This window comes from Raphanus sativus, chromosome 5 (genome assembly GCF_000801105.2).
Source record: "Raphanus sativus cultivar WK10039 chromosome 5, ASM80110v3, whole genome shotgun sequence".
NCBI classification, from domain to species: Eukaryota; Viridiplantae; Streptophyta; class Magnoliopsida; order Brassicales; family Brassicaceae; genus Raphanus; species Raphanus sativus.
Genome location: NC_079515.1, coordinates 22,800,206 through 22,827,300, shown reverse-complemented (window position 1 = coordinate 22,827,300; position 27,095 = coordinate 22,800,206). Strand labels below are relative to the sequence as shown.

Below are 27,095 nucleotides of genomic sequence, written 5' to 3'. Positions count from 1 at the left end.
TACTGCATTTGAACAAGTAGGAACATAGGGACTTCAGATTTGGAGAAACAGAGTAAAGTTTGTCAACTATGGACAAAAGGGTCTCTACTTGATTCTTATCCATCTCTATAGCTAGGGATAACAAAATGCCTTCTTGTTTCTTCATATACCCTCCACACTAGAAAGCTTTGGAGAACTTGTCTTCTACCATGATTAGATACGAACTAGTCTCATAGATGTCTGACACATTAGAGTACCTTGGATATATTGCTGTGCATTCAGGTCCTTTTCCAACTTCTAAGAGATTCTATGCCTGGTTGACTTTACTGTGTATGTTACAAATTATATCTAATGCTCTTATAATTGCACAAAACACAATAAAATATTGGGACGGGCATGATGATCATAGTGATGGGATTGAGTACAAGTCGGTAATACCGTTAGAATAGGTTAAATAAACAAAATAAATTACACGAGTGACTTTACACAAGACCTGAATAAACTTCTCTACACTGCAAGACATGCTGGAGTCTGTCCGTTATCGTCCCTGTTCGTCTTCTTATCTCGAGCTTTTCGAACAGCTAACTGAATACGTCTTTCATGTTCTTTCAACATTTCATCTAAGTTTCCTCCATTAGAAACCAATGGCCCTGAGTAGTTCATTCTCTCTATCTTCTCACCGTGTCCCTAAACATAACAAACAACTATGATTAGCTCCACAAAGGAAGCAAAACAAAAGCAAAAAGCACAAGATGTTCTTCTTACCCGTATGGATTCTTTGTCTTTTGTAGAATATTTGGGTTTCACCAGCAGACGTTGTGGCCAATCACCATCTCTCATGTTATTGTTATCACTATCTTCAAGCCACCGTGGATTTGCTACAGAGAAATGTGATGCATCTCTAGCAGCTACCGAGTTTGAGAACTTAGTCAACTGTGGTGCTCCACGTTGAACAAAAGAACGTTGCGACCTCAGCTCTTTTCTTGGTGACCGACTCGAACCCATCATAACATTCTCTCCGTTTCTATTAACCGAGGACAGGCCATACCGCGTGTAACCGTTCTGCGCGGTTCCACTCTTCATTGCTGCATCTTCATTAGGATTATTCTGCACTTGTCGTTTCTTTTAAAAAAAAACAAAATATAAACAAGATTTACATGACTATAACACAACAGTATGTCTATATTATGATTGAATCATACATACTTGTGTTGATGGTAGTAACTCTGCATTGGAATCTTGAGCTGACACAGGTTTAAAGTCTCTAGATACTTGTTTTGACTCATTCTGTTTACTGCCCGTGCCTTTCTTCACATCAATTTCCTTTCTCGGTTGGTACTTTGGTAAACTTGATGCCATGACTATAACACAACAGTATGTCTATATTATGATTGAATCATACATACTTGTGTTGATGGTAGTAACTCTGCATTGGAATCTTGAGCTGACACAGGTTTAAAGTCTCTAGATACTTGTTTTGACTCATTCTGTTTACTGCCCGTGCCTTTCTTCACATCAATTTCCTTTCTCGGTTGGTACTTTGGTAAACTTGATGCCTCGCTTGCAAAAGGCTCTGTCGTGAAGAACTGATTAAAAAGGAACAAAAGTGTGAAGACAAAGAAGGATATAAACAGACATGCAGTAATATAATCCCAATCACCTCGCTTTCAAGGGCATTAGCCGTGGTTCCACGAGCATCTGGCTCAACAGCTAGAAGAACCTCAACTAGTGCCAAAGCTGTAGATGGGAGACTCTTAAACGTCTCGGCTACACACCTCTTGTATGGATGCTGAGGTTTAAAGATGGTCGCGTCTGGAAGTTTAGATCTTTTCCAATACTCTTCAGAAGGTGAGCCACAGAGTTTGAAGATCTTGTGTAGCTGTTCCACCTCAGTTCTTCCAGGCATGATAGGCTTCCCACTAAAGAGTTCTGCTAGAATGCATCCTGTGCTCCACATATCCACAGTAATGCCGTAGTCCGTTGACCCTAGCAAGAGTTCAGGTGGACGGTACCACAAAGTTACAACACGGCTCGTGAGAGGCTGCTTCTGGTGGGGGCCGTAAAAGTTGGCAAGGCCGAAGTCTCCGATTTTTAGATTGTTGTTTTGGTCCAGCAGCAGATTCGAGCCTTTGATGTCACGATGCAATACACCTCGGCTGTGACAGTGTTCTAGACCATGTAGCAACTGTTTCATATAGCATTTAATCTGCCAAACTCACAAAGGTTTTAGATGAGAACCAACCACATAATAGTAACCATAGTTGCAAACAGAACAATAGTATTAACAATAACAATGTTCTAAAGTCGGTATAAACGGCACTTAGACTAGGCTAGACTGTAGATCAACCATAACCAAAACAATTTTTTTTTTTTAAATCCGGTTTATGCAATTTAAATAGGTTTTAACAGTTTAATGTTGATTAAAATTGATCTAAATTAGTGATCTAAATATGTAAACTAAGCAGTGCAAATCTATATATTTGTCTAGTTTTATTGTATATGTAATTTTTCTAATTAATCAAAATAATTTCGTAACTAAACACAAAAGTTAAAATATCTAATGTAAATGTGAAATGTATATAAAAAATAAAATAATAATTTCTGAACGTTTAAGGGCATGTAGTAATGGTCTATGTAATATTTCTCTTAAATTAAATTGTTAGAGTATACTTAAAAGAAAATAGTCTGCCTAAGCCTAGTCGATAGTCTTCTACGAAGCATCTAGTTACCATCTATCGAGTTTTGAAACATTGGCAATACCTGTGCCTCAGAGAACTTAACACCAGGTGTTGAAGCAAGTCCTGAGAGATCGTGTTCCATATATTCAAATATAAGATACATACTCCCTGACACCCTCGAAGTGATCAAACCCTCAAGCTTCATAACGTTGGGATGGTCAAGCCTTCTAAGGATGATGATTTCTCTTGCCATGAACCGAACACTGTCAGGATCCATATTAGCAAACCGCACTTTCTTCAGTGCAACTATTTGGTTTGTCTCTAGGTCCCTGGCTTTGTACACACTGCTATACGTCCCTTGTCCAATCTAGCAGCAAAAACCAACAATGTCAATCAAATAATCTCAAAATATATATAGATAGATAAAAAAAAAAAAGCTCACCTTCTCCAACTTTTCGAAGGAGTCTGGCTTGCGTGGAATCCATCCATTGATAGCTTCTCCAGCAACAGAAGCTAACCAAGAAGGCCAACCAGCCATAACCTGAGCACCTCGTTCTCCATTACTAACACTGCTTATTCTAGTCATCTTAGGTTGTTGCAATGCCTCACGTCTCTGGAAGATAGACCTGGAAGATTTTCTCTCAATATTCACCTTCTTGTTGTCACCCTCCTCGTTAGAGGTTGCATTCTTGGCATCGCTGGGTAATAGAAGCTTCAAGGTGGCTTCTTCTTCTTCGTTGTTCTTGGCATCGGGTCTTTCCTCGGATCCAACATTGGCTATGCTGGATGAAGCAGGCTTTTTCTTCTTCTTGCAGGTTCTTGTATTAGGCTTGTTTCTTCTCTCCTTGACAATGTTGTTGTTGTTGTCGTCAATGTTCTGGTTGATGATGCTATCATTTGCTCGTATTCCCTTGGAGAATTTGCAGCCCATAATTCTCCACAGTTTCCTGATCGGAACCAGGAAACTGTATGGTTTGATTAGCCTCCCTATGCTTCTTATTCTGTTATTGATTATCGATTCCTTCCATTAACCCACAAAAGGGATCAAGGATTCAAGCTTTATGGGATCAAATGTGTGTTTGATCTCTATACCAAATGATTATGTGGGTTCTTGATTCTACCTACAATACAATCACACATTCTAAGATCAATTGAAAGGAAACCCTAGAAGAATGAGGAAGAGAAGGTTTTGAAGATCCAACATAACTGCAAAAACTAGAAACAATAATGGACAGAGAGAGAGAGAGAGAGGTTGGAATATGAGTGATTCCTGAAATAGCTTATAAGAAAATTTAGGTAAGTAACGGATGAAATGAGGTTATCTATTTTAGGAAACTCAAAGAGCAAACAGAATAACCAAAAGCTACAATACAAACAAGCAGCTGTTATGTCTCTCTATAGTTTAGGCTAACTGGTTGAATCAATGGTTCTGATAAACAAAAATATGAACAATGATAATGAACATAACATAAAATAAAAATTTGGATTGCTAAAATTTCTCATATAAATCATATAAGAATTTTAATCCGTTACAAATGCAGAGTTCCAAAAACAGACAGCAAGAATAGGGAAGAAAAGTAAGAACTAATAGCCTCCTTTGAGATCGTTGACGACGTCGTATGGAATTGGGGTGACGGTCTCCAAGGTCATACCTTCAACCATGAATCCAGGTTTGGGTCCTTTAGGCTGCCTCTTGGTGCTTATCGTCTCTCCCCTGGCTTTGGCTGCAGCTTTGAGCTCATCGTTCTTCTTCTTTCTCAGTTTGAACTCCTCAAAACATCGGGACTGCTGCACATGTTCCACACGCACGTGAAGTCTCTTCTTTATGATCCTGTTTCCGATCTGAAACACATTACCAAATATTTAATTTAGTCAATCACGTTATCCACCAAGATATGCACTACATAAGATCAAAAGAAAAAAGACGAGTTTTAAGGTTAACTGCCACTAATCTAATATCACTAATCTAATTAAGCTCAAATCTTAATCTAACAATAAGATTGACGCAGTGGAGTAACATTTACTTATAGTAAAGACACAAGAGATGAGACATCATCAGACCTGTTTGTTGACTTCGACACCAACGGCACGTTTGGTGACGTTCCAGACACGGCCAGTACGACCATGGTAGAACTTGTGAGGCATACCCTTGTGGATCGCACCGTTCACTTTAACATCGACGTAATCGCCGACCTTGAAGGTTCTGAGGTAAGTGGACAATGGGATTGTACCCTTCTTCCTGAACCCCCTCGCGAACAGATCCCTCGTTCGGGCACGAACTCCATGTCCTGCCGGCATTTTTCCCGTGCGAACAAGTGAAACTGCTAGAAGCCGCCGAACTTACGAAATGAGAAAGACAGCTTATTTATATGTCCCCTTTTTGAGTTTAGGGTTTCTTTAACGGGCCTTTGTTTGAAAACTTGGGCTTATTTGTTTGTTTGTTCTCCTAGTCAGAGATATGGGCTTAACTGTTTAAACCGTTAGTTAACTTACGTGTATCCGATGAATTAACATAAGAGTCCCTAACATATGGTCAAATTAAACCCAATACCATACAAAACTTATATAAAAAAATAAGCAAGAGAAGCTACAAGGAAAATTTGTTGACACAATTTCACTGAAAGAATTTTCTTTTTCTTTATTTATTGGGAAGGCATAGAAGGGACCAATGGGCTTGAGACTTGAGATAAGGTTTCGAAATTATTCTGTATATAGTTGCCTTTTTTGTTGTAGAAGTTAAAAACCTTTTAATATGATTGAATCCAATGGAGTCACAATCTCACAGATAAAGTATTAAAATATTTTGTGTTAGATAAATTAAATGAAATGACTTAGTTTCGTGTAATAGAAGGATCAAACTGAAACGTATTAGCATCAGGCTCATCCATTACTACTCGACCATAAAATCGATTCTATATATAGTTGTCCTTTACATATTATTTGGCATTCTTTTGATATATTTATAGATTTCTTAATGCCTAATGCTTTTGAAAATAGACAAGTTGGCAGACCGAAACTGTTATATGGCACTAAATCATGTTTACTGATTATTTATATTGCTAAAGCTAAGCTAAATCTTGCTTTAATCATGTTTAGTAATAAGCATTTCTGCTCAGGTACAGCTCATCATGTCAGTATTGAGTATTGTTTTAATAACTTCTATCATATTTACGGAAGTGGTATCCTAATTGCAAAAGTCGACTAAAAAACTAACATTCAAATTATATCAATCCGAAAGTATTTTATCATTCTATTAAACGAAAACAAAATAAAATTTTGAGGTGAGTGTGTAAAACACTAAGTCACTAACCATCATGTATCACTGTGAAAGTCCAAAACAAAACAAGGAATACAAATTTGGAAAGGTCCCTTATTTAAATGTGGATCATCCCAGAGTGGCAACTACAAAGTGCAAAAAGCCGAGAAAAAACGCGAAGACCATAACACTAGCGCTGTCTTCTAACGTCATCCAACCTAACTCCACTTTCCATTTCTGGTTATTGCCTTCACTAAACTACTTCTGTCTTCTTATTGATTTTTTTTTTTTTACAACTCATCTTATCCTTTGGATGATTCTCTTTGACCAGATTGAGAACATGTTCAATTGTTCTTCCACTTCCGCAGTGGTAGTTACATCTGTATATAAACAGTGCGGAACTAGCCTTATAGGAGGGTGGTCAATTGGCCACATGAATTTTTGTTTTAGAAAAAAAATAAATTTGAAGAAAATCTGATGAAATTAGTTATTGACCCTTTAGAATTTGCATATTATGAAATTGACCCTAGTCAAAGAAAAATGATGCCTATAAATAAATCATTTTAGTGGATTAAACTCCAAAAAAAATAGAGAGAAACAGAGCCTTTTTCTTTTCTATTTTCATATTTCTTATGCCACCGTTCTGTTTTGGCGAGAAAAATGTTACCGGCGAAGCCGACCTTGTTCTTGATTTATGTGTGAGAGTCGTCCTTTATCCAAAGTGAGCTTTTTTTCTCAAACTATTCCCATTTAAAATATAAAACAGAGTGTCCATACTCTGATACATGTGATGTGCATACGTATATGGGTGGTCCCATTCATCGTCGTCGTCTGTGCTAGGGAGCACAAATAATTGAGAAGAGAGTCGCAGCACAAGTTGAGGCGGTGTTCGAGGTCAAATTTTAGAAAGAAAAGCCTCTGAAGAGTGTAAGTAGACAAGATCTCATCATGGTTTCATGAATCGTTAAAGGTAGTTACTTACTTTGCTTGATTTTTTTTTTTTTGCTTGATTTTTATATATATATATATATATTGAAGCTTTCTTTCTTTCTATTGTTTTTTGCTTAGTCAGCAACTGGACTCACACTCCTGTCTGAGTTGCTATAAACTTGTCAGTAATTTTAAAGTTAATAATTAGCTAAAAATATATATATTTCTCTGTTTTCTGCAGACAGAGAGGTCTCTTTTGATGTGTGTGTTTGTTTCTTTTCCCAGATTTTGTAGTCTGTGAGACCATTTATAAGAAGAAGCATCCCCAACAGTCACTATCTATTAACATTCTTCACTCTTGAAGTTGCTTTCGCTGGTGAGACTTTATTGCTCTTTTCCTAAAGGTATTTAGCTATAAAAGACTCTTAAGTGTTACCTATTTAGTCTATTATAGATGTAGCTGTATTTGAATATTACTAGGCAAATCGGTTCAGATCCTAGTATTATATACTTAGCTATGTTTTTATATACCTCATAATCAAGGTGGCTCAGTTACTTTGTAAATGATGAATCATTGAATGAATAGTTGAACATGGTAGGATGGTTCCTGCATCTACTGCATCATGTTTCATGGTAGGATAGACTTTCTTGATGAAGTTGCACTTAATTTTTGTTGTCTTGTCTCATGTGTCAGGCAAAAAAACATGTCAGGCTCTAGGCCAAGTCAGTCCTCAGAGGGCTCGAGGCAATCAAGACACAGCGCTAGGATCATTGCACAGACAACCGTCGATGCAAAACTCAATGCTGATTTCGAGGAGTCAGGCAGTTCCTTTGATTACTCAACCTCAGTGCGCGTAACTGGCCCAGCTGTGGAGAACAACAACCAGCCACCGAGATCCGACAAGGTGACCACCACTTATCTTCATCACATACAGAAGGGAAAGCTGATTCAGCCTTTCGGTTGTTTGCTCGCCTTGGATGAAAAAACCTTCAAAGTCATCGCGTACAGCGAGAACGCCCCCGAGCTCTTGACTATGGCTAGTCACGCAGTTCCTAGCGTCGGAGAGAACCCTGTTCTAGGCGTTGGCACGGATATAAGGAGCCTCTTCACCGCTCCTAGCGCCTCTGCCTTGCAGAAGGCTCTTGGATTCGGAGACGTCTCTCTGTTAAACCCTATTCTTGTCCACTGCAGGACTTCCGCAAAGCCGTTTTACGCGATCGTGCACAAGGTCACAGGGAGCGTTATCGTAGACTTCGAACCGGTGAAGCCTTACGAAGTTCCCATGACAGCTGCCGGCGCTTTGCAATCGTACAAGCTCGCCGCGAAAGCGCTCACGAGGCTGCAGTCTTTGTCTAGCGGCAGCATGGAGAGGCTCTGCGATACGATGGTTCAGGAGGTTTTCGAACTCACGGGCTACGACAGGGTGATGGCTTATAAGTTTCACGACGATGACCACGGAGAAGTTGTCTCCGAGGTCACGAAACCTGGTCTGGAGCCTTACCTCGGTCTGCATTATCCAGCCACCGACATCCCTCAGGCAGCTCGGTTCTTGTTCATGAAGAACAAGGTGAGGATGATCGTTGACTGCAACGCGAAACATGTGAAGGTAGTTCAAGATGACAAGCTCTCCTTTGACCTCACCTTGTGCGGCTCCACGCTTAGAGCACCACACACCTGCCATTTGCAGTACATGGCCAACATGGACTCGATCGCGTCTCTTGTTATGGCTGTGGTAGTCAACGAGGAAGATGGAGAGCGCGATGATGCAAAGAGAAAGAGACTATGGGGTTTGGTGGTTTGTCACAACACGACTCCTAGGTTCGTCCCGTTTCCTCTCAGGTATGCATGCGAGTTTCTAGCTCAGGTGTTTGCGATACACGTCAACAAAGAGGTGGAGCTGGAGAATCAGATCGTGGAGAAGAACATTCTGCGCACGCAGACGCTCTTGTGCGATATGCTGATGCGTGACGCTCCTCTAGGTATTATTGTCTCGCAGAGCCCCAACGTAATGGACCTTGTGAAATGCGACGGAGCAGCTCTTTTGTTTAAAGACAAGGTGTGGAAGCTTGGAACAACTCCAAGCGAGTTCCATCTGCAGGAGATAGCTTCTTGGTTGTTTGAACACCACGCCGATTCGACCGGTCTGAGCACTGATAGCTTGCACGACGCTGGGTTCCCAAGGGCTTCAGCTCTTGGGGATTCGGTGTGCGGAATGGCGGCTGTGAGGATATCGTCTAGAGACGTGATTTTCTGGTTCCGTTCTCATACAGCTGGTGAAGTGAGATGGGGAGGTGCAAAGCATGATCCGGATGATAGAGATGATGCGAGGAGAATGCACCCGAGGTCATCGTTCAAGGCGTTTCTTGAAGTGGTCAAGACTAGGAGCTTACCTTGGAAAGACTATGAGATGGATGCTATACATTCCTTGCAGCTTATTCTGAGGAATGCTTTTTTCAAGGATGGAGGAGAAGCTACTGATGTTAATACAAATGTCATTCACTCGAAGCTTAATGATCTGAAGATTGATGGTATGCAAGAACTAGAAGCTGTGACCAGTGAGATGGTTAGGTTGATTGAGACTGCTACCGTGCCAATACTGGCGGTTGATTCTGGTGGATTGGTTAATGGTTGGAACACCAAGATTGCTGAGCTGACTGGTCTTACGATTGATGAAGCGATTGGGAAGCATCTACTCACACTTGTTGAAGATTGTTCAGTGGAGATCGTTAAGAGGATGTTAGAGAATGCATTAGAAGGTAATTTCTCTTTCTTTACTACTTACACTGACTTTTGCTATAAAATATTGGATTTTTAACGTAAAAACCCTCAACTAAATTTGTTTTGGATAAAAAACCCCCAAACTAAATATTTAACGAAATAATCCTTAAACTTATTTTATTTAATGAATTAAACTCTCTCAGTTCAAAATTAGCATTTTTAAAAATTTCTATAAATATATGAGTCTGATTTTTTTAAATCAACATTATATATGTATAAATAAAAAAATGTATAATTAAAGTTATACATATATAATGTTGATTCTAAAAAAAACAGACTCATATATTTATTAAAAAAATTTAAAATGCTAATTTTGAAAATTAAAGTAACTAGATAATATATAATTTTTGGTATATTTTCTTGTCTTTTACATTTTTAATTTTTAGGTAATTTTTATTACATGTAAAGCTTTAGATAATTTTTTCTATTTTTGGGTTTTCTCATTTTTAATTTATACATATATAGTGTTGATTTAAAAAAAATCAGACTCACATATCTATATAAATTAAAAAATGCTCATTTTGAAAATTAAAGTTATTAATTTTTAGATAATTTTATTATATTTTGGATTTTTTATTTTTTATTTTAATGATAAAACCCTCCAACTATGTTTATTTAATGTAAAAACCCCTAAACTAAAGATTTACGAGTACTGCTAATTATGACCTGAGAGAGTTTAATTCATTAAATAAAGTTAGTTTGAAGGTTTAGTTTCGGGTTTAGTTTCGGGTTTAGTTAGGGGTGGGCATTTCGGTTTAGTTTCGGGTTCGATTTGGTTTAGATAATTTGGGTTTTACAAAACTCAAACCAATTAAAACCAAAGTAGCTTTGGTTTGGGTTCAGTTTGGATTTAATTCGGTTCGGTTTAGTTCGGTTTGGTTTACATTTAGTTCGGTTTACATTATTATGGTCTAATTTGGTTCGGTGTAGTTCGGGTTGGTTATAAAATATGAAAACATCAGTTTTATACTTTTATTTAAAAAAATAATCAACTCATAAACGATAGACTGAGAATATAAAAACTTATGCTACATGATTTTATATATAATAGTATTATTTGAATCGTATTAATATTTTTTTTTAAAGACATGGAAGTTATGAAAAAATGAAAAACGAAACTTTAACTAAAATTTACAATATGTTAATACATATATATATATAATATATTTTTACTATATATATATATTGGATTATCGGTTTGGTTCGGTTTAAACCCAAACCAAACCAAACCGTTCAGGTTGAGTAAAACATGAACCAATTGGGTTACAAAAAGAGCACGGTTTGGTTTGGTTCGGTTTCACTTCGGTTTGGTTGGTTCTGTTCGGTTCGGTTTGGGTTTTTTGCCCACCCCTAGTTATTTCGTTAAATACTTAGTTTAAGGGTTTTTACCCAAAAAAATTTAGTTGAGGGGTGTAAGTGTTAAAAATCCTAAAATATTTCTACTAGGCCAAGGATTTTGAACGAACTTGCAGAACAGAACCAAAATTTCGGTTAGTTTGGTTAGAAGTACAGTATGATTCAGTAGGCTTAAATCGATTTTTGGTTCGGTTTGGCAATTGGTTACGTTGGTTTTCTTCTTTAACCAAATTATAAAATGAACTAAACCAACCTAACGAAATAACTGAACTAACCGAATTTATCCAATATTTAAAAAAAAAAAAGACTTATCAAAATAAAAAATAAGTAGGAACTAGGTGTTTTATCCGTATTTGTGGGGTTAATAGTTTAAAAAATTATAAAAAGATATACTATAAATTCAAATTTTTTTAGAATAAAATTATTCTCATGTTTTTGAAATCTTTAATAATTAACTAAATATTAACTTTTATACTCAATATTTTTTATTTTAATAAAATATATTTTGTTACGCAAATAAACCTAAATCATTCATATGTACATAAATTGTATTTATTTTTAAAATATATGATGTAAAATATTTTTACATAATATAATATAGAATCTTTTAGATAATAATGAATACCAAACTAATAAATTTATTTTAATTTATGGGTATTATATATTAAAAAATATAACCTAATTATTTATTAAAATAATAAAGATTTTCAACGCTCTAAATTTAAACGTGAGAACGAAAAATCACTTCGCAAATAATAGTATAAATAATTTTGAATCTGCTACCAATTTTTTTAAAAAATTATCACAATAAGTTATTTTGATTGTTTTAAAAGAATTATCTTAAAATATAAATTATTATTCTATCTTATGTGATAAATTACTAATTAATAGATTATAGTGATAAAAATTTACGCTTTATAAAAATTAATATATTATTTTTTCTTTTAAATAATTTTACATATAATTTTTAAAAAATATATTATATGTATACTTTAATATTACTAAATTATAGTGTATAAGTTTGGTAATGATATTGTCTTTAGCAAATTTTGATTATTTTCAAAATAATGATAAACTACCAGTTAAATCACTCAAAATATTAATTAATTAATATTAATAGTTAAGCAAAAATATGACTAAATCTATAATTATGGAGAGCATGACAAATAAGCAAATTCACTTCTCAAATAATAGTATAGATTTCAAAAAACAAACTAATGGAATGCCAAACTGAACTTTATTTCTGTAAAATTTATTTTGAACCGAACTAACCGAAAACCGAAGTAAATGAACCTGCAGACCTCATTTCAACTATTTTACTCTGTTTGGTGTGTTTTTTTTCCTTTTCTCTCCCTCAAAGTGCTGAAAAGACTATACACTTCGGTTGTAACTTGTATATATATATATGCAGGAACCGAGGAGCAGAATGTTCAGTTTGAGATCAAGACACATATGTCAAGAACCGATGCTGGGCCAATAAGTTTAGTTGTAAATGCATGTGCAAGCAAAGATCTCCACGAAAACGTGGTTGGTGTATGTTTCGTAGCCCATGATCTCACTGGACAGAAGACTGTGATGGACAAGTTCACACGGATCGAAGGTGACTACAAGGCCATCATCCAAAACCCAAACCCGCTCATCCCGCCCATCTTTGGAACCGATGAGTCCGGGTGGTGCACAGAGTGGAATCCAGCAATGTCAAAGCTAACCGGTTTGAAGCGCGAGGAAGTGGTGGATAAGGTGCTGTTAGGAGAAGTCTTTGGGACGCAGAAGAAGTCATGTTGTCGTCTCAAGAATCAAGAAGCGTTTGTAAACCTTGGGATAGTGCTGAACAATGCCGTGACCAGTCAGGAGGCAGAGAAAGTGCCTTTTGGTTTTTTCACAGGAGGTGGGAAGTATGTGGAGTGTTTGTTGTGTGTTAGTAAGAAACTTGACAGGGAAGGTGTGGTGACTGGTGTCTTCTGTTTCCTGCAACTTGCTAGCCATGAGCTGCAGCGAGCTCTCCATGTGCAGCGTCTAGCTGAGCGTACTGCGCTGAAGAGACTAAAGGCTTTAGCTTACATTAAAAGAGAGATTCGGAATCCTTTATCCGGGATCATGTTTACAAGGAAGATGATGGAAGTCACTGAGTTAGGACCAGAGCAGAGACGGTTCTTGCAAACTAGCGCTTTGTGTCAGAAGCAACTCAGCAAGATTCTTGATGATTCTGATCTTGAAAGCATCATTGAAGGGTATGTATGCAAACAATGAAAGTCTTTATTCGTTTAGATTCTCTCATATGTTTTTTACTTCTGTGTAGGTGCTTGGATCTTGAGATGAAAGAGTTCAGCTTATACGAAGTGTTGACTGCTTCCACAAGTCAAGTAATGATGAAGAGTAACGGAAAGAGCGTTCGTGTAAGTAATGAAACCAGGGAAGAAGTAATGTCTGATACTCTGTATGGAGACAGTGTTAGGCTTCAGCAAGTCCTTGCAGATATCATGCTGATATCTGTTAACTTTACACCATCTGGAGGTCAGTTAACTGTCACAGCTTCGCTGAGGAAAGATCAGCTTGGAAGATCTGTGCATCTTGCTTATTTAGAGATCAGGTAAAATATTTTAATGAATACACGGTGTTGAAAGAATGTGTGCATTGAGGAGATTGTGTTTGATGAAAACAGGATAACACATACCGGAGCTGGGTTACCAGAGTTTTTGCTAAACCAAATGTTTGGGAGTGAGGAAGATGTGTCGGAGGAAGGGTTAAGCTTGATGGTTAGCAGGAAACTGGTGAAGCTGATGAATGGAGATGTTCAGTACTTGAGACAAGCTGGGAAGGCTAGTTTCATTATCACTGCAGAACTCGCTGCAGCAAGCAACTAGTCCTCTCTGTTCTGTAACTTTCCTTTTTTTTTTTGCTTTTGTTTTCATTTTCAACTTTCAATAACGATGAAATAAATGTCCATCCATTTACATATCCTCTGTTATCTCTGTTCTGAAGCTGTGAATATGGATGCATATCTAATCTTATGTCAAGTGTTTTGGTTTCATGATGTATTATTCAAAAACTGATGTTATGATACATGAACTAATTTATAGTTGATGTTTAGATTATACTAACTGCTTGTCTCTCTGAGTATAGCTCAATTTTAGAAAGGATCTGCTTAATAGGCTGAATTACCGCAGCTGGAGTCTATGCCTAATGCAACATGCCAGAGTTTAGGGGTAAATGTATGATACTTACCTTCAGTATGATGCAAGAATCCTTTGTTTAAACAATTTCCTTTAGCTTAAGTACATGAAGATGCAGACAAATTTGTACATTCTAATTAGCTGGCCACATGGAATGTACTTTAGATTTGGAAGAAGAAGCACATGGCAGGAAGTATAAAATTTGGTCTTGTCAATTAATCAAATCAGTTTTATTAGGCCCATAAGGTTGATGATATAAAGGGCCAGATAAGTAGCTTACCTGCTTCCTTTTTATAGTTGGAAGTTTTTAAATAAGATCAACAACACCAGGTTACCTGTTTGGCTGTTTCTAGTCAACTAGAAACCAAGAAAAAAATTTGGACCATACATGCAACAATAGAGCTCAAAAATGCGCATTCAAAGATCAGTTTATTGGTTTTCATTACACAAAGATAAATAAATAAAAACAGAACCGGTACAAGAAAAAACACACATGTAATGAATTTGGAGTATAAGATCATTTCTTGGGTTGGAACCTAGTTTTAATGTGTTTAACCGTTCCCGGAGATGTCTGAAAGGCTTGAGCCAAGATGTTATCAGGAACGGGAGGAGTAGAGCCGAACAGAGTAGCACCAAGAGACTGAGTTCCAGGAAGCTGACTATTGAAAGCAGCGATGACAGAAGCAGGAACATCACCGTTGTTCTTCTGGAAATGAACAAGTCCTTTAGGGAAAGCAAAGACGTCACCTCTCTTGAGAGACCGAGAGATGAGCTTGTTGGCGGTGGTGAGAAACCCAACGTCGAGTGTTCCTTCGAGGACGTAGACGACTTCGGTGGCACGTGGGTGAGTGTGAGGTGGGTTTAAGCCACCTGGCGCGTAGTCGATGCGTGAGAGGGAGACACCGAGCGTGTTGAGACCTGGGAGGTTCATCACGTTGGCTCCTGTGACTAAGGACCCGAACGTGTTGTTGGTGAGACCTGGATTCGCTAGTCCTTGTGAGAAGAAGTCTAGTGACGTGATGTTAGCTGCGTCTTTGCAAGGGAAGCCGTTGACTTTGATACCTGAAAGTTTTAAAGAAAGTTGAATAAAAGTGGAAAGATGAGAGTAAATCAAGTTTTTTATTACCGGAGGAGAGATCAGCGACGCAGAGGTCTTGGAGCATGTCGGGATCTGCGGAGATTGTAATGAGGAAGAAGAGAAAGATGGAGAGGAATGGAGTTGTTGGTGAAGCCATGGATTCTTGATTGTTAATGGTGAGACTGTAACAGAAGAGAGAGATTGAAGAAGGAGATGATGCTTTAAAAGCAAGGAACATGAATGACCTTGTCAAAATAATTAAAATAAAAAGAAGTCAAAGGTCAACGTATACTAGACGCATAGATCAGGTCTGTGCTGTTGAAAATAATGACTGCTCACTTGTTTTTTAACACCGTACTAGATTTTGACCCGCCCTTTAAAGGGCGGGTATATTTTTGTTTTAAATTTAATTTTTATATTTGTGTTTTCTTTATAATTATATTTTTATTTTCTCTTTTAATGGTATATATATATAAATCTTAATCAAAATATATTTTATTAAATAATAGTAATTTAAAAATTGATCTGGTTGTATACATTCGGTTAGGGCTGGGTTGCGGATCGAACCGGTCCCGCTGACCTTCCAACCTGCGGATTTTAATTTTATTTTGGTCAAAAGATCTGATCCGCACAATGCGCAAACAAATAATTTTGTACCGGCATCCGTCCCGTTAACTTTGCGGTTATCCGCAAGTTATATTTTTAAAATAAAAACTATTTAATTTAATTATTATAAATAAATATAAAAGAAATATTTATAATAAAATTATATATTTTTAATTTTTATTTTTTTTTTAAATCCCCATATTTATATAAAAGTGTTTACTTTTCTTTTTATTTTTTATTTTTAAATACTTTGCGGGTCAGAAGGTACGTGCGATCCAAAATTCACCAACCCGCACCCATCCCAAATAAAATACTCATAACCCGCATCCGTAATTTTTTTTTCAAATAGTTGAACTAAACTTATGATCCACATTTAAAAGGACGGATATATTTAATGGACTCTTTCACATAATTTATATTTTTATTGGAAATAATTAGTTAGACAAAACTTTTTATCAATTGATCATGCTGGTGAATTAATAGAATAAATCCGTTTTCATATACTTTCGCTTTATTTGTGTTTGTTTTCATATATAGATGCATAGTTAATTTTTTTCAAAAAAAAAAGTTGTTATATATATTGTTGTCGAAAAGCCTATCACTTATTTTAGTTGTTTTTATTCATATTCTTTAGTTCATAGCTTCATAGGTGATGAGTAACAAAAAAAATAAAAAAATGTGATGATCTATCATATTCGTACATAGATTTCTTTAAAAAAAAAAAAGTAATGGGCCCCGATATAATAGGAATCAAAAGAGAGGTTATAGAAAACCAAACACGTTAATAGATAGTTATATATTAAGCAGTTGGCATATTAACAGTTATATTATATATAGCTTCCTTGATTTTTTTTAAGTTGGACTCAACTATTATCAATAGGTCATACAGCAAAATTAATAGAATAGATATCCAAAATTAATAGTATTGATTTTTCCAATATTTCCAAAGTAATTAAATAAATAAAATTATATGGTTGTCATTAAGTTTTCATTATTTGATTCCACATATAATTATAATAATATTATAATTACACATAATAATTTGTCATGAAACTAAATATGGATTTTGTAAATTTTGATTCAGTATAAATGAAAGGGACCACCTGAGTTGTCAACCAATTGCATTTATCTAAAAGAATCTCGACATATGTATAAAGCCCAAATTTTGTTAAACCAATTGTATTTGTTAAGCCCATCTTCATTTAAGCGGTTATATGCTTTGTTAATAGCTGTCACGAGATTTCTTCATTTAATCAGTTATATTTAGATATTGTATTATTTTAAATTGGACATAACTAATATCAATAGGGCATACTTCAATTTAATAGTATTGATATATTAAGCCTGGGCGTTCGGATATCCGTTGGCGTTCGTATCAGGTTTTTCGGATTTTCGGGTTTTCGGGTTTACGTTCATAGGTTTCATAGTAAAATTTTATTAGTACGGGTCGGGTTCGGATAATAACACTTCGAGTTCGATTAAAAATTATATTGCGTCCTAAAACCCATAAAATAACCACATATCATTTGGATTCGGGTTATATCGGTTCGGTTCGGATATAACCAAAGTAAAAAAACGAAAACTTAAAGAAAAACATAAAGAAAAACAACTAAATTAATAAAAAATAATCTATCACTCATAATTGCTAAAATAACAAAAAAAAAATTAAATCAAGCATGAAAACAAACATTATTTGTAAACAATATACATTATATTATAGAGAGTAGACTTGTTATTTCAATGAACAAATTATAAATTACTTATTTATAACTAATTGTGTACTTAAAACATTTTTAATATTGTTAATATTTATTATTATATATCATATTACCACGAATATTAAATTTAATGACTAAAATACTTATATATATATATATATTTCAAAATATTTATATTAACTATTAGTTTCGGATTTTTTGGGTTACTCGTTCGGTTTCGGTTAATAACACTTCGGGTTCGGATATTTTTATACCACCCTACAAGATCCGTTCGGGTATTTTTATATTTCGGATCGAATAACGGGTCGGTTTTTTTGGTTCGGGTTCGGTTCGGATTTCGGGTTCCGGATTTTATGCCTATGCCTATATATCGATATTTAATGACGTTACCTAATCATGTTAAATGTTAGCATCTGTTTTTGTTATTAGTGAAACCTTGATCTGCACAAATATTAGGAATATTTTTATATTGTCTTAATGCAACACGTCATCTTTATTGGGTTGACACGTCTTCATTTTTATATTTTTAGGGAATTTATTGGAACTAGAATTTGGAAAGAATTTAGTTATTTTAGAAGTTGACAGATTTTTAAAAATTTAGGAGATTTCACAAATGTTTTCTAAATTTCTATCAAATAGTTTGTATTGATTTCTATAGATTGTTATTGATTATTTAGAATTTGCACAATGTAGTTTTTCAAAAAAAAATCCTTCTAAGGTAATATACAGAAATATTGTAGAAAATTTCAACAATGAATCTCGATGAAGCACTATTAGATTATCGTTTGGTGTGTTCACATAGACAAGTGCATTTTATGGTATTGATTCTTTGTATTATGGTTTGTTCTTTGATTTGTTATGAAAATAGTCATTTTTTATCTTTGTACTACATGGCAGATTTTTAACAGTCTAGTTTTCATTGACTTTTTGTTTTTTTGAGACATCACTCTTACAAACGATAGATTATGTTAGAACACACCAAATATGAAACTAATCGACAAAGAAATCTTCTGGAAATCACATGTCAAACAAGAAAAATATATCATACTGTAAGGAAATATTTTTATTAGTATACAGATTTCAGAAATCTTATGAGTAGATATGGTATTTTCAAAGTCTAGCTTATGGATAAATATATAAAGAATTCAACTCCCAATAACCATAGAATTTAATAGAATAGCAAAATCAATAAAAACTAAACTTTCTGAATAACAAAAGATTTGAATGGAATTTAAAAGTCTTTAAACCAATAACAGTGGATTTTGGAAAGATTTTTAAAATCCATAAACCAATAACCATGGATTTTTAAATTTTTATAATTCCTTAAAAATTCTTAAACCAATAATCCCCTTAGTCTATATGCATGATTCGAGTTCGGGCTTTTAAGACAACGTTGGTGGACATCAAATTGTTTAGAACGTAACAACCCGTTTACAGTCTCGAGAACAAAGCGTCATTTTAAGCCTATTTCCGGCCCGTTCGTTAAGATAACAAAAATTTCTAGGTGTAAATACAAAAAATTCTCATCTGACAGGTTTATAATTATAGGTGGTCGGTAGTTTTCGATCATGTAACTAACCGACCCTATTGCGGTAAGAACTAAGAACCAATAGCATAATATAAGATAGTTTCCATTTAAATTATAGATTTTCTTTCTTTTAGGATTAAAGTTGTGTATAATATAATGGTGAACATATATGTTTCAATAATAGAAAATCTATTCAGAATAATAATACTACAGTAATTCGCAAGCAATGGATCAGGATTGAGGAGCAACAGAAGAATCGTGTGAATCGTAAATATTTGTATGGTGGGATATACAGAGTTGTGTCGTTTCCAAGCGGCTACGATGCTCTCTCGGGCCATAAAAGCGGCTGTGAATAATTTAGGGTACTGCGGTTCAGCTCTAGACGTTGAAGCAGTTGGAGAAAGACGATGTGTTAATCAGGAGCTGAGCGATAGGTATCTCGCTAGTCGCTACTGGGATACGATTTGTACCTGTGGATTTGGAGGTAGATATCTGCAACCAGCACAGGATCTATAGCAGCATTATTAAACGGAAAAATTCACACCAGCCCCCTCGGGGTAGTGTAGTTGTTGTAATCAGCTGTGACAGAGGTTACCGTCTGATTCTTCGCTCATTTAAAGAAACTGGTTATCAGACTGTTATTTGTAGTCATATGAAAGAAGCCGGTTACCGGTTACCGTCCGTTCGAAAGTTTTTTGTAGTCATACTCATATGACTACTACCTACATTCTTTATCCTCATGCTGTTCCAAGACTTATATTTGTGCAGTAACTCAACATCCCAAACTTACATCCTTTTCTCAACCGATGCAGTTTCATGAATGGATCAAATTTTCAACGTTCTGCATGCAGCTTTCAGTTGTAACCTTAGCATATTTAAAATATAAAAAAAAATTGACAAAAAAAAACAGAAAATGAAACCTGTGATAGCAACAATTTAAGGTGTTATTTATTTTAATATGTTAGAAAACTAAAATCTTGTATAAATTATAGGTAAATATATCATAGGATATAAGAAAAGAATGCAAACATTTCACGAGATTCTTAGTTTTTTTCCATCTCTTTTGGGCACAATAGACATGTTTATTAATTGTTAGTAAACCGCCACAAATGTTTGTGCTAGCTAGCTAATCACATCCTCAAACAATGATTGGTTCAATGTAGAACCAATTATTCGGTTCACATGCACCCTCGTCCTTTGCGTTCCACTAAACTTTATTATAATGCAAAGGGTTGACTGCCTAATGCATGATATAATATCTAACTCCTCAAACCCATTAATCTGTTGGACGGTAAATAAGATTGACTTTTAACTGAGAACTAGATCTTGACCCACGCTTTAGAAACGCGGAATATTTTACGATGAAAAAATTCACTAATAACTTAATAAATATTTTGGTAATTTTTAAAGAGTGTATTTAAAATAGTTTTGCATTTAAATCAGTATTTTTAAATTCAACCCGATTGTGATTATACCGGTTAACCCGGGGATCTGACAATTCAATTTAGGTTTTTAAAATATTCATATTAAAAAAATTACTAAAACCCGAGACTAACCGATTGAACTGATGAATGACCGATATGTAATTTAATTTGATTTAAATTGTAATAGTTTCATAATTTGTAACTTATAATCCAAATTTAAAGTTTATTATTTTGCAATTTATGAAATTATGACGTTTCTACAAAATTTTAAAGAAAAAATGATAGATATAAAATAAGTAATATTAATTATTGTATTGTTTGGAAACATTGATAGTAGTATAAAAATATATTGTTTGAAAACATTGATAGTAGTATAAATAAATAAGTATATTGTTTGGAAACATGGATATTAGTATAAAGAAAGAAACATTAGTGATTTAGTTTAAGTTTAACTATAAAGTATAAAAGTGTATTTAATTTAAAAACTTACAAAATAAATGTTAAGTCCAATAGAATGTTTCTATTTTAATAAGATAGATATTGATTTTCCTCTCATTTGTATAATGTTGAAATTAGACTAATGTGTTTGACAAACCTATTTCTTTTTATTTTAAAAATATACTAATATCGTCTTTAAATTTAATGTCAAACAAACATTCAACATTGTTTACTTACCGGTCAAGTTATTGCATTAGGTTATTTAAAAAAAAAAAAGTAAACCCTGATTGGGATTTCAAACAATAGATTTTGGTATAAAGTAATTCAATTGACTTTAGGATAATAATAATATATTGAATTCAGAAAACGGAGAGCAACTTAAAAAAAACTTTCGAAAAAGTGTTACTTCTTCTTAAGGCTTTAGATTATTTATCATGTTTGCTTTAATTTTATGTTATTCTTGTCTTGTAATCACTCACAGGTCTGAAAATGGTGAAGGTTGTGACATGCATGTGAGTATACGACTCTGGTTCACGGAAACAGACAGAAACTGATTTATTACGTTCATCATTGTTCTTCAATCCATATATCATAATCTTTATAACCAAATGAAAAGTATATACAGTAGTATGAGAGTGAAAAAATTGCAAAAGAAAGAAGAATATTTGACGTATGAAACACACTTAAACTAGAAATAAAGACACCCATGAGAACACTTAAAAATCCACTGTACGTACGTATGTATTGTATATTTTTTGCTCTATACATCCGTTAAAGAGTTAAGAAAAAAATAAAACCTAAAGGGACTGACCAAAAGAGACAGCCATTCTCTGAAGATCCTTGCAGAACACGTCACTAGCTTCGGGTGTGTTCAAATTCTCGTTCTGGCTTTGGCTCCAAGGATCTGCCAAGCTTGAAACATTGGCTAAGTAATCTGCCTCTGATTTGATGAAGATCGGTAGAGAGATTTGACTATGTACAGTGCTCCCATTGAAGCACGGTGTGTTCAAATACTCTGACCATTTCAATTCCTCGAAGTTATGATTAGGTTTAACAAGAGAAGGAGAAGAATCTGGGACCGACCATGTGAAACCGCCATTGTCGGTCAAACTTGAAGTGTTGTTTGTCTGAAACTCCCAGTTAGGTGCTGCATGATCAGTACTCGAACTGTTGTCCGGAGGAAGACTAATTGAAGGCTTAACACAAGAGGGTGTCTGAAAAACAGAACCAACCTTGTTTCCGGGGATAAACTGCACCGGAATCATGGAGCAGAGGGAAGAATCAACGGAGAGTCCGAGGTTGGAGTTGAAGACAAGCTTCTGAGGACCAAAGTAGTCGGAGAAATCAGATGGCCTTTGGAGGTAGAAGTCTTGGTTAGCTGCAGAGGAGGAACTAAGAGACATGTGGTCGGTGCTGCTTGTTGTTGGTTTGTCTTTGTCAACTTCAGAGATGGGTTTGTGTGTGTTTGGATCAATGCCTCTTTGTTTCAGTTTCTTTTTTATGTTTGAGTTCCATAGATTCTTGATCTCGTTGTCGGTTCTTCCCGGAAGTTTAGCTGCAATCTGTGACCATCTGATAAAAAAAAGACAGAACAGAGTAAAAACAGAGGAGGCTTAATTCATTGCAAAGATATGATCCTCTGTTGAAACAGAGGAAACCTAAAGACATAAACTTTATCCTCTGTTTTTATGATCTTTCTTTAACAGCGTTATTACCTGTTTCCAAGGACTGCATGAAGCTCGACGATGAGATTCTCTTCTTCTGGAGAGAAAGCTCCTCTCTTTAAATCAGGTCTCAAGTAATTGATCCATCTCAGTCTGCAACTTTTACCACATCTCTGCAAACCTGTATAGTAGACTCAAAAAAGGTTGCTTTTTGTGAGGATGTTATGTTTTTTTTTCACTTGAATTAAGGAGAAAACTTTACCGGCAAGTTTAGGAACAGAGCTCCAGCAGCCATGACCGTGATTGGTGATGTGGTTGAGAAGCTTCTCGTCTTCATCAGGAGACCAAAGCCCTTTTCTCAGCTTTTGTTTGTAACAGCAAGAATGTCTCCCCATTTAGTTTATTAAAGCTGCACTGCTGAGCCAAAAAGTAACAATAAAAGAGAAGAAAGCCCTATTTTTTCTTTAAGCACTGAAAGAAAAGAGTTTTGAGCAGAGAGAATGTATGTGAAACTTTTGATGGCTAATGGAATCTGAGGGAAAAAAAAGAGAAAGGTGGAGAAAATGAAGTAACAGATCTCTATAGAGTGAGTATTAATAGGACTAAGAAATGTCACTTTAGAGTTTGTTGAATTTTTTATATTCTTTTTTATTTGCTCTCTCTCTCTCTCTCTTTCTCTCTCTCTCTCTCTCTCTCTCTCTCTAGAGGTTTTGGTAAAGTATGTGCATTGTAAACACAATTTGATGTGTCCACGTCAGATTGACTTAATGGAAAGAGAGTCATATAGTTAAGAAATGGAGTTCAAGTAGTTTTTTAACATTTACATCACCCTAATCATCATCATCATACACTTGTCATATCAAATGCAGTAATTAAAGTATGATCGACATGAATTTCCCAAAAAAAAACTATTTTCTTTTAGCGTAAAAATTGATTGTGAAGTGTGAGTTTAAGTAGTGGAGACATGATCATTCATATTCAACCTGTCCTCGAAGATTTTAGGAACTACTACTCAACGCAGCCAAAAACGGCGTGGCCTAAGCAACTCTTCTAGAGTTTTAAGTTCAAAGATTCATGAAAGTACAGTGGAGATTTTTTTTTTCTCTAAAATACAGTGGAGAATTTTCCATGATATTATAACAGTTTTTTTGTTTGAATATTCATAAAAAAATTGGTTCAAAAAACCTCTTCAGGTAGAAATCTATATCTACAGTAATGTAAATGACCCGATGCTTATTGAAATTTGCCATCAACTAGTTGACGAGAGTAATTTTCAAGATCCATGACTGATTTCTTATAAAATAATAGTATTTGTCATAGTGTGAACGAAACATCTAAAAACAATTCGTGGTAATATTCATGGCAAGTCAACCATTTTTTTTAATTAATGGATTATATAATTGATGCGAATGTGAATTCCTTATGAAGATGCCATGAATATTACAAACTTTTATCAAGGTCGCAGTGACTTTGGAAGGTTGTGTGCTCCAAAAACGTTTTCAGTATAAGAGAAGGATCGATATCGCACTCGATGGTGTGATTATATATGCCTAAGAAAATTATGTAAGCTACACTAATAGACTGTGTTTAAGCTATGTGAATTATTGAAAGTGATTCTCGATATTTTTATGCAAGAAATCACTTTATTAACCTTTTTTGTGAACACAAAGTAACCAGCTGCTCTCTCAACAAAGGTAGAACACATGCATACCAAAACTTTACTAGAGCGGAGAAGCGTTACAGAAAAATTATTTACAATGACAATGTAATAATTAAAGTAGCCCATTAGATAGTGTATAGATAAGAATGAAGACAAAGAAGAGTTGTTTGTTGTCTTCATGAAAGACTTATGCAATGAATTAAAAGCAAATGCTAAATGAGGACTAAATCTTTGTGAAGACTTACGCATCAATTAAAGGAAATAATGGGAAAGGTTTTTAACCAGCAAGAGATTGACATAATTGGTTAACGTTTCCAGAAAAGATTAAATGAAATTAAATGGCTATATAACGAAATTTAGAAATTTCGGTTTAAAAACACGGTTTCTTTTGCAGATGAATGAGAATAATTAAGTGTCTCTTTTGTTTGCTTTATGCATTTAAATTTAACATTTAAATCAACTCGCCTCTCTTTGGCAGTTTACTCCCTCTTTTGCCTTAGAATCAGTCATAACAGAGAGGGTATATTCTTTGCCCATTTACCCAAACTTTCCCTCAGATACTCACATGTTGAATTTTTGTAGCTTTCTTACGTTATCTAGAGACGGCCACTCGTTAGACTCTTGCCGTTTATCCATTTGTTAATCGGGACCTGATCCTAAAAACATCCAGTACAACAATAAAAGACTATGCGTAAACATAATTTCTTATTTTTAGTTTAACGTCATGATGTTAAAGTTACTTATCTTTTGGGTTCATGTGTAGATTTTGATAAATAACAGAAAAGATTGAAATTAAGTGTAAATACTCTATATTGAAAGTCAGCTCTTTTTTTTGGTAAAATATTAAATTACTATTACCAAATTTTTATTTTCTTACGGAAGCACAAAAAAAAAGTAGCAGAATGCGAAATATGTAAACTAAATAAAATAAGTGACAAGTATACTCTACTACGACAAATTAAAGTCCTAGAGGCGAACTAGAGTTAGCGTAGCCTCGATGGCTCAAGGAAAAATGTATGAGCGGACTAAAACTCTTGTTGCTGCGAGCCCCCGAAGAAAAAACCCGCTCAAAACTTGAAGCAACAGGTAAAATTCACGGCTTCCGAGAAATTCAATCATCAACACCTTCACCAGAAAACACATCACAGAACAGCCAACCCATTCAAATCGCTTCACCGACAGCATGAAGAAGATTCCACTAACAGGCGGTGCCGTCGTTCGAGTTAGAGAGCTGGAGATTTCTGTCACCAACCCTCCAACCCCGGAACCGTGTACACCCATTTAGCCCACCGCACATGCAGAGTAGTGGGACATGTCAGGAAAACCTCTTTCTGAAGAAGAGACCTTCAAACTATCAAGAAATCTGAGTGCCAAACTAATTTCTACCCACCTCATAAGGACTGGTCTTCTTACACAGAAGCTACACGAACACGAGATGACGATTTATTATGGGAGAGAAGAAAGACCAACACGTTTTCACAGTCAAGAACCCAACTCTAGGAGACAGAGACAACCAAAGAGACACATATGCTGTCCCGTAACTCGTCACGCGCTGCCACAAAATCTTCAAAACTCAGGCGACAACACTGAAAGGAAAAGCTCCTCACACGCACCCATGACTGAGAACCAGCCACAGGATCTCACAAGAGTTAGATGGATCCGAAAGGACCAAGAAACCGAGACTTAACCCAAACCAAGAAGCACAAACAACACCTAAGGGATGTGAAACGCTGAAGAACCGCCGGATAATAGCGTCATCTTGATTCCACGTGCCATCAATTTCCTGGTAGGAATCCTATCTCCGGGAAAAACTAGAAAAGAACTACATCAATCTGAACAGAAGTGTGAAATGATCGAAGCCTGTTCAAGCTCTCTCCTCTCCACCGCCTTGGTACCAATAGATCTACTGAAGTATCTCCAGCGAAGAGAAAAAGTACAACCACCCACGAAGCCGACTATGTCGACAGGTCTTTGCTCAGAACGTCGCCGTCATACCAGATCTGCCACCATGTAAATCAAACCACCGGATTCTATCGTGAATAGAAGAGGGATCTGAAATGGCGAATCAAACCCATGACTAAGACTAAACCGTAGAGAGGAAGAAGAAATCGACAAAGTAAAAAGAAAAGAGAACGAGTGAGCTCCCGACGATGGCCAATGGGACCACCACCGCCGGAGCTGGATAAAAGTGATGGATTAGGGTTTTTCTATTTAGAGAATTTAGAGAGAATAGTTCCTTGAAAATTAAAAAGTAAGCCAATTCTGAACTAGTTTATTTAACTTAATTTAAATTTTGTTTGATAAACTATAAAGGTTTGCTAATCAGTCGTATGAATCATAACCTTACTTTAATATTTCCAATTTCGACTAATGTAATTTTTTCTTCCATCGACTATATTACGAAGCCTTTAACGAGGGAATATATTGTTTGATGCCATTGTTCATGCAGGAGTCCGAAACTTGCATTATAAATAAGCAAAACCGACACGAACGTCTCATAATCAAACACGATTGAATAAATGGACTTATTGTAGAATATCTGGAACCAAAGCTGTCAAAAGATACTTCAAATTAAATAATTCACCAAATAAGTGATTACAAGAAACGCCAATAATATATGGAAAAGACTTTGCAATTGCAGCGAGTTTCTTTTCAATCATACTCAATAAATTAATAGTCTAGTAGACTAATACCAATCAACACGTTCTTGAAGTTCATCGACAATAAAACATTATGTTAACTTCACTATATATTATATTAGTATCCCTTTAAAAAGGAACATATTCGAATCATGCATGATTAATAACCATCATTTGATCATCATCATG

At 35.3% G+C, this 27,095-nt stretch overlaps 5 protein-coding genes across 10 annotated transcripts; 1 reads left to right on the top strand and 4 right to left on the bottom strand.

Moving 5' to 3' along the window:
* Positions 1-40: 40 nt before the first annotated feature.
* Positions 41-3,971, bottom strand: LOC108859768 (probable serine/threonine-protein kinase At1g09600). Its single transcript, XM_018633676.2, has 6 exons — positions 3,100-3,971; positions 2,740-3,024; positions 1,640-2,185; positions 1,386-1,565; positions 745-1,101; positions 41-666 (listed from the first exon to the last, which is right to left on the bottom strand). Exons 1-6 carry the CDS (start codon positions 3,586-3,588, stop codon positions 487-489), a joined length of 2,037 nt encoding a protein of 678 aa, XP_018489178.2. The 5' UTR covers positions 3,589-3,971; the 3' UTR covers positions 41-486.
* Positions 3,972-4,115: 144 nt separating this feature from the next.
* LOC108857600 (60S ribosomal protein L21-1) lies at positions 4,116-5,010 on the bottom strand. The gene is made up of 2 exons (XM_018631603.2): positions 4,719-5,010; positions 4,116-4,499 (listed from the first exon to the last, which is right to left on the bottom strand). The coding sequence occupies exons 1-2, from the start codon at positions 4,953-4,955 to the stop codon at positions 4,242-4,244; spliced, it is 495 nt and encodes a 164-aa protein (XP_018487105.1). The 5' UTR covers positions 4,956-5,010; the 3' UTR covers positions 4,116-4,241.
* Positions 5,011-6,201: 1,191 nt separating this feature from the next.
* On the top strand, positions 6,202-14,012 carry LOC108856468 (phytochrome A-like). 6 transcript variants are annotated; one of them, XM_056985600.1, is made up of 7 exons: positions 6,202-6,634; positions 6,754-6,883; positions 7,129-7,247; positions 7,538-9,600; positions 12,390-13,209; positions 13,278-13,568; positions 13,641-14,012. In XM_056985600.1, exons 4-7 carry the CDS (start codon positions 7,548-7,550, stop codon positions 13,840-13,842), a joined length of 3,366 nt encoding a protein of 1,121 aa, XP_056841580.1. In that variant the 5' UTR covers positions 6,202-6,634; positions 6,754-6,883; positions 7,129-7,247; positions 7,538-7,547; the 3' UTR covers positions 13,843-14,012. The 6 variants fall into 6 exon arrangements, with proteins under 6 accessions (XP_056841580.1, XP_056841583.1, XP_056841582.1 ...); XM_056985603.1 differs by adding an exon at positions 6,986-7,024 and having other exon boundaries at positions 6,202-6,883; XM_056985602.1 differs by adding an exon at positions 6,982-7,024 and having other exon boundaries at positions 6,202-6,883; positions 7,129-7,219.
* Positions 14,013-14,550: 538 nt separating this feature from the next.
* LOC108834579 (germin-like protein subfamily 2 member 1) lies at positions 14,551-15,545 on the bottom strand. Its single transcript, XM_018607912.2, has 2 exons — positions 15,278-15,545; positions 14,551-15,213 (listed from the first exon to the last, which is right to left on the bottom strand). Exons 1-2 carry the CDS (start codon positions 15,465-15,467, stop codon positions 14,669-14,671), a joined length of 735 nt encoding a protein of 244 aa, XP_018463414.1. The 5' UTR covers positions 15,468-15,545; the 3' UTR covers positions 14,551-14,668.
* Positions 15,546-21,522: 5,977 nt separating this feature from the next.
* LOC108831070 (transcription factor MYB61-like) lies at positions 21,523-23,168 on the bottom strand. Its single transcript, XM_018604638.2, has 3 exons — positions 22,870-23,168; positions 22,659-22,788; positions 21,523-22,515 (listed from the first exon to the last, which is right to left on the bottom strand). The coding sequence occupies exons 1-3, from the start codon at positions 23,000-23,002 to the stop codon at positions 21,741-21,743; spliced, it is 1,038 nt and encodes a 345-aa protein (XP_018460140.1). The 5' UTR covers positions 23,003-23,168; the 3' UTR covers positions 21,523-21,740.
* Between the last annotated feature and the right edge of the window lie 3,927 nt (positions 23,169-27,095).

What these genes read in the sequence shown, in the direction of transcription:
- LOC108834579 (XM_018607912.2), bottom strand. Translation starts at nt 15,467, where the DNA reads ATGTTCCTTGCTTTTAAAGCATCATCTCCTTCTTCAATCTCTCTCTTC. An exon ending in CGTCGCTGATCTCTCCTCCG is followed by an intron (nt 15,214 to 15,277) that starts GTAATAAAAAAC and finishes TAAAACTTTCAG; the next exon opens with GTATCAAAGTCAACGGCTTC.
- LOC108831070 (XM_018604638.2), bottom strand. Translation starts at nt 23,002, where the DNA reads ATGGGGAGACATTCTTGCTGTTACAAACAAAAGCTGAGAAAAGGGCTT. An exon ending in CTCTGTTCCTAAACTTGCCG is followed by an intron (nt 22,789 to 22,869) that starts GTAAAGTTTTCT and finishes TCTACTATACAG; the next exon opens with GTTTGCAGAGATGTGGTAAA. An exon ending in CATGCAGTCCTTGGAAACAG is followed by an intron (nt 22,516 to 22,658) that starts GTAATAACGCTG and finishes TTTTTTTATCAG; the next exon opens with ATGGTCACAGATTGCAGCTA.
- LOC108856468 (XM_056985600.1), top strand. Translation starts at nt 7,548, where the DNA reads ATGTCAGGCTCTAGGCCAAGTCAGTCCTCAGAGGGCTCGAGGCAATCA. An exon ending in CTTGAAAGCATCATTGAAGG is followed by an intron (nt 13,210 to 13,277) that starts GTATGTATGCAA and finishes ACTTCTGTGTAG; the next exon opens with GTGCTTGGATCTTGAGATGA. An exon ending in CTTGCTTATTTAGAGATCAG is followed by an intron (nt 13,569 to 13,640) that starts GTAAAATATTTT and finishes TGATGAAAACAG; the next exon opens with GATAACACATACCGGAGCTG.
- LOC108859768 (XM_018633676.2), bottom strand. Translation starts at nt 3,588, where the DNA reads ATGGGCTGCAAATTCTCCAAGGGAATACGAGCAAATGATAGCATCATC. An exon ending in CTAATGCCCTTGAAAGCGAG is followed by an intron (nt 1,566 to 1,639) that starts GTGATTGGGATT and finishes CTTTTTAATCAG; the next exon opens with TTCTTCACGACAGAGCCTTT. An exon ending in AGTTACTACCATCAACACAA is followed by an intron (nt 1,102 to 1,385) that starts GTATGTATGATT and finishes TTTTTTTAAAAG; the next exon opens with AAACGACAAGTGCAGAATAA.
- LOC108857600 (XM_018631603.2), bottom strand. Translation starts at nt 4,955, where the DNA reads ATGCCGGCAGGACATGGAGTTCGTGCCCGAACGAGGGATCTGTTCGCG. An exon ending in GTGTCGAAGTCAACAAACAG is followed by an intron (nt 4,500 to 4,718) that starts GTCTGATGATGT and finishes AATGTGTTTCAG; the next exon opens with ATCGGAAACAGGATCATAAA.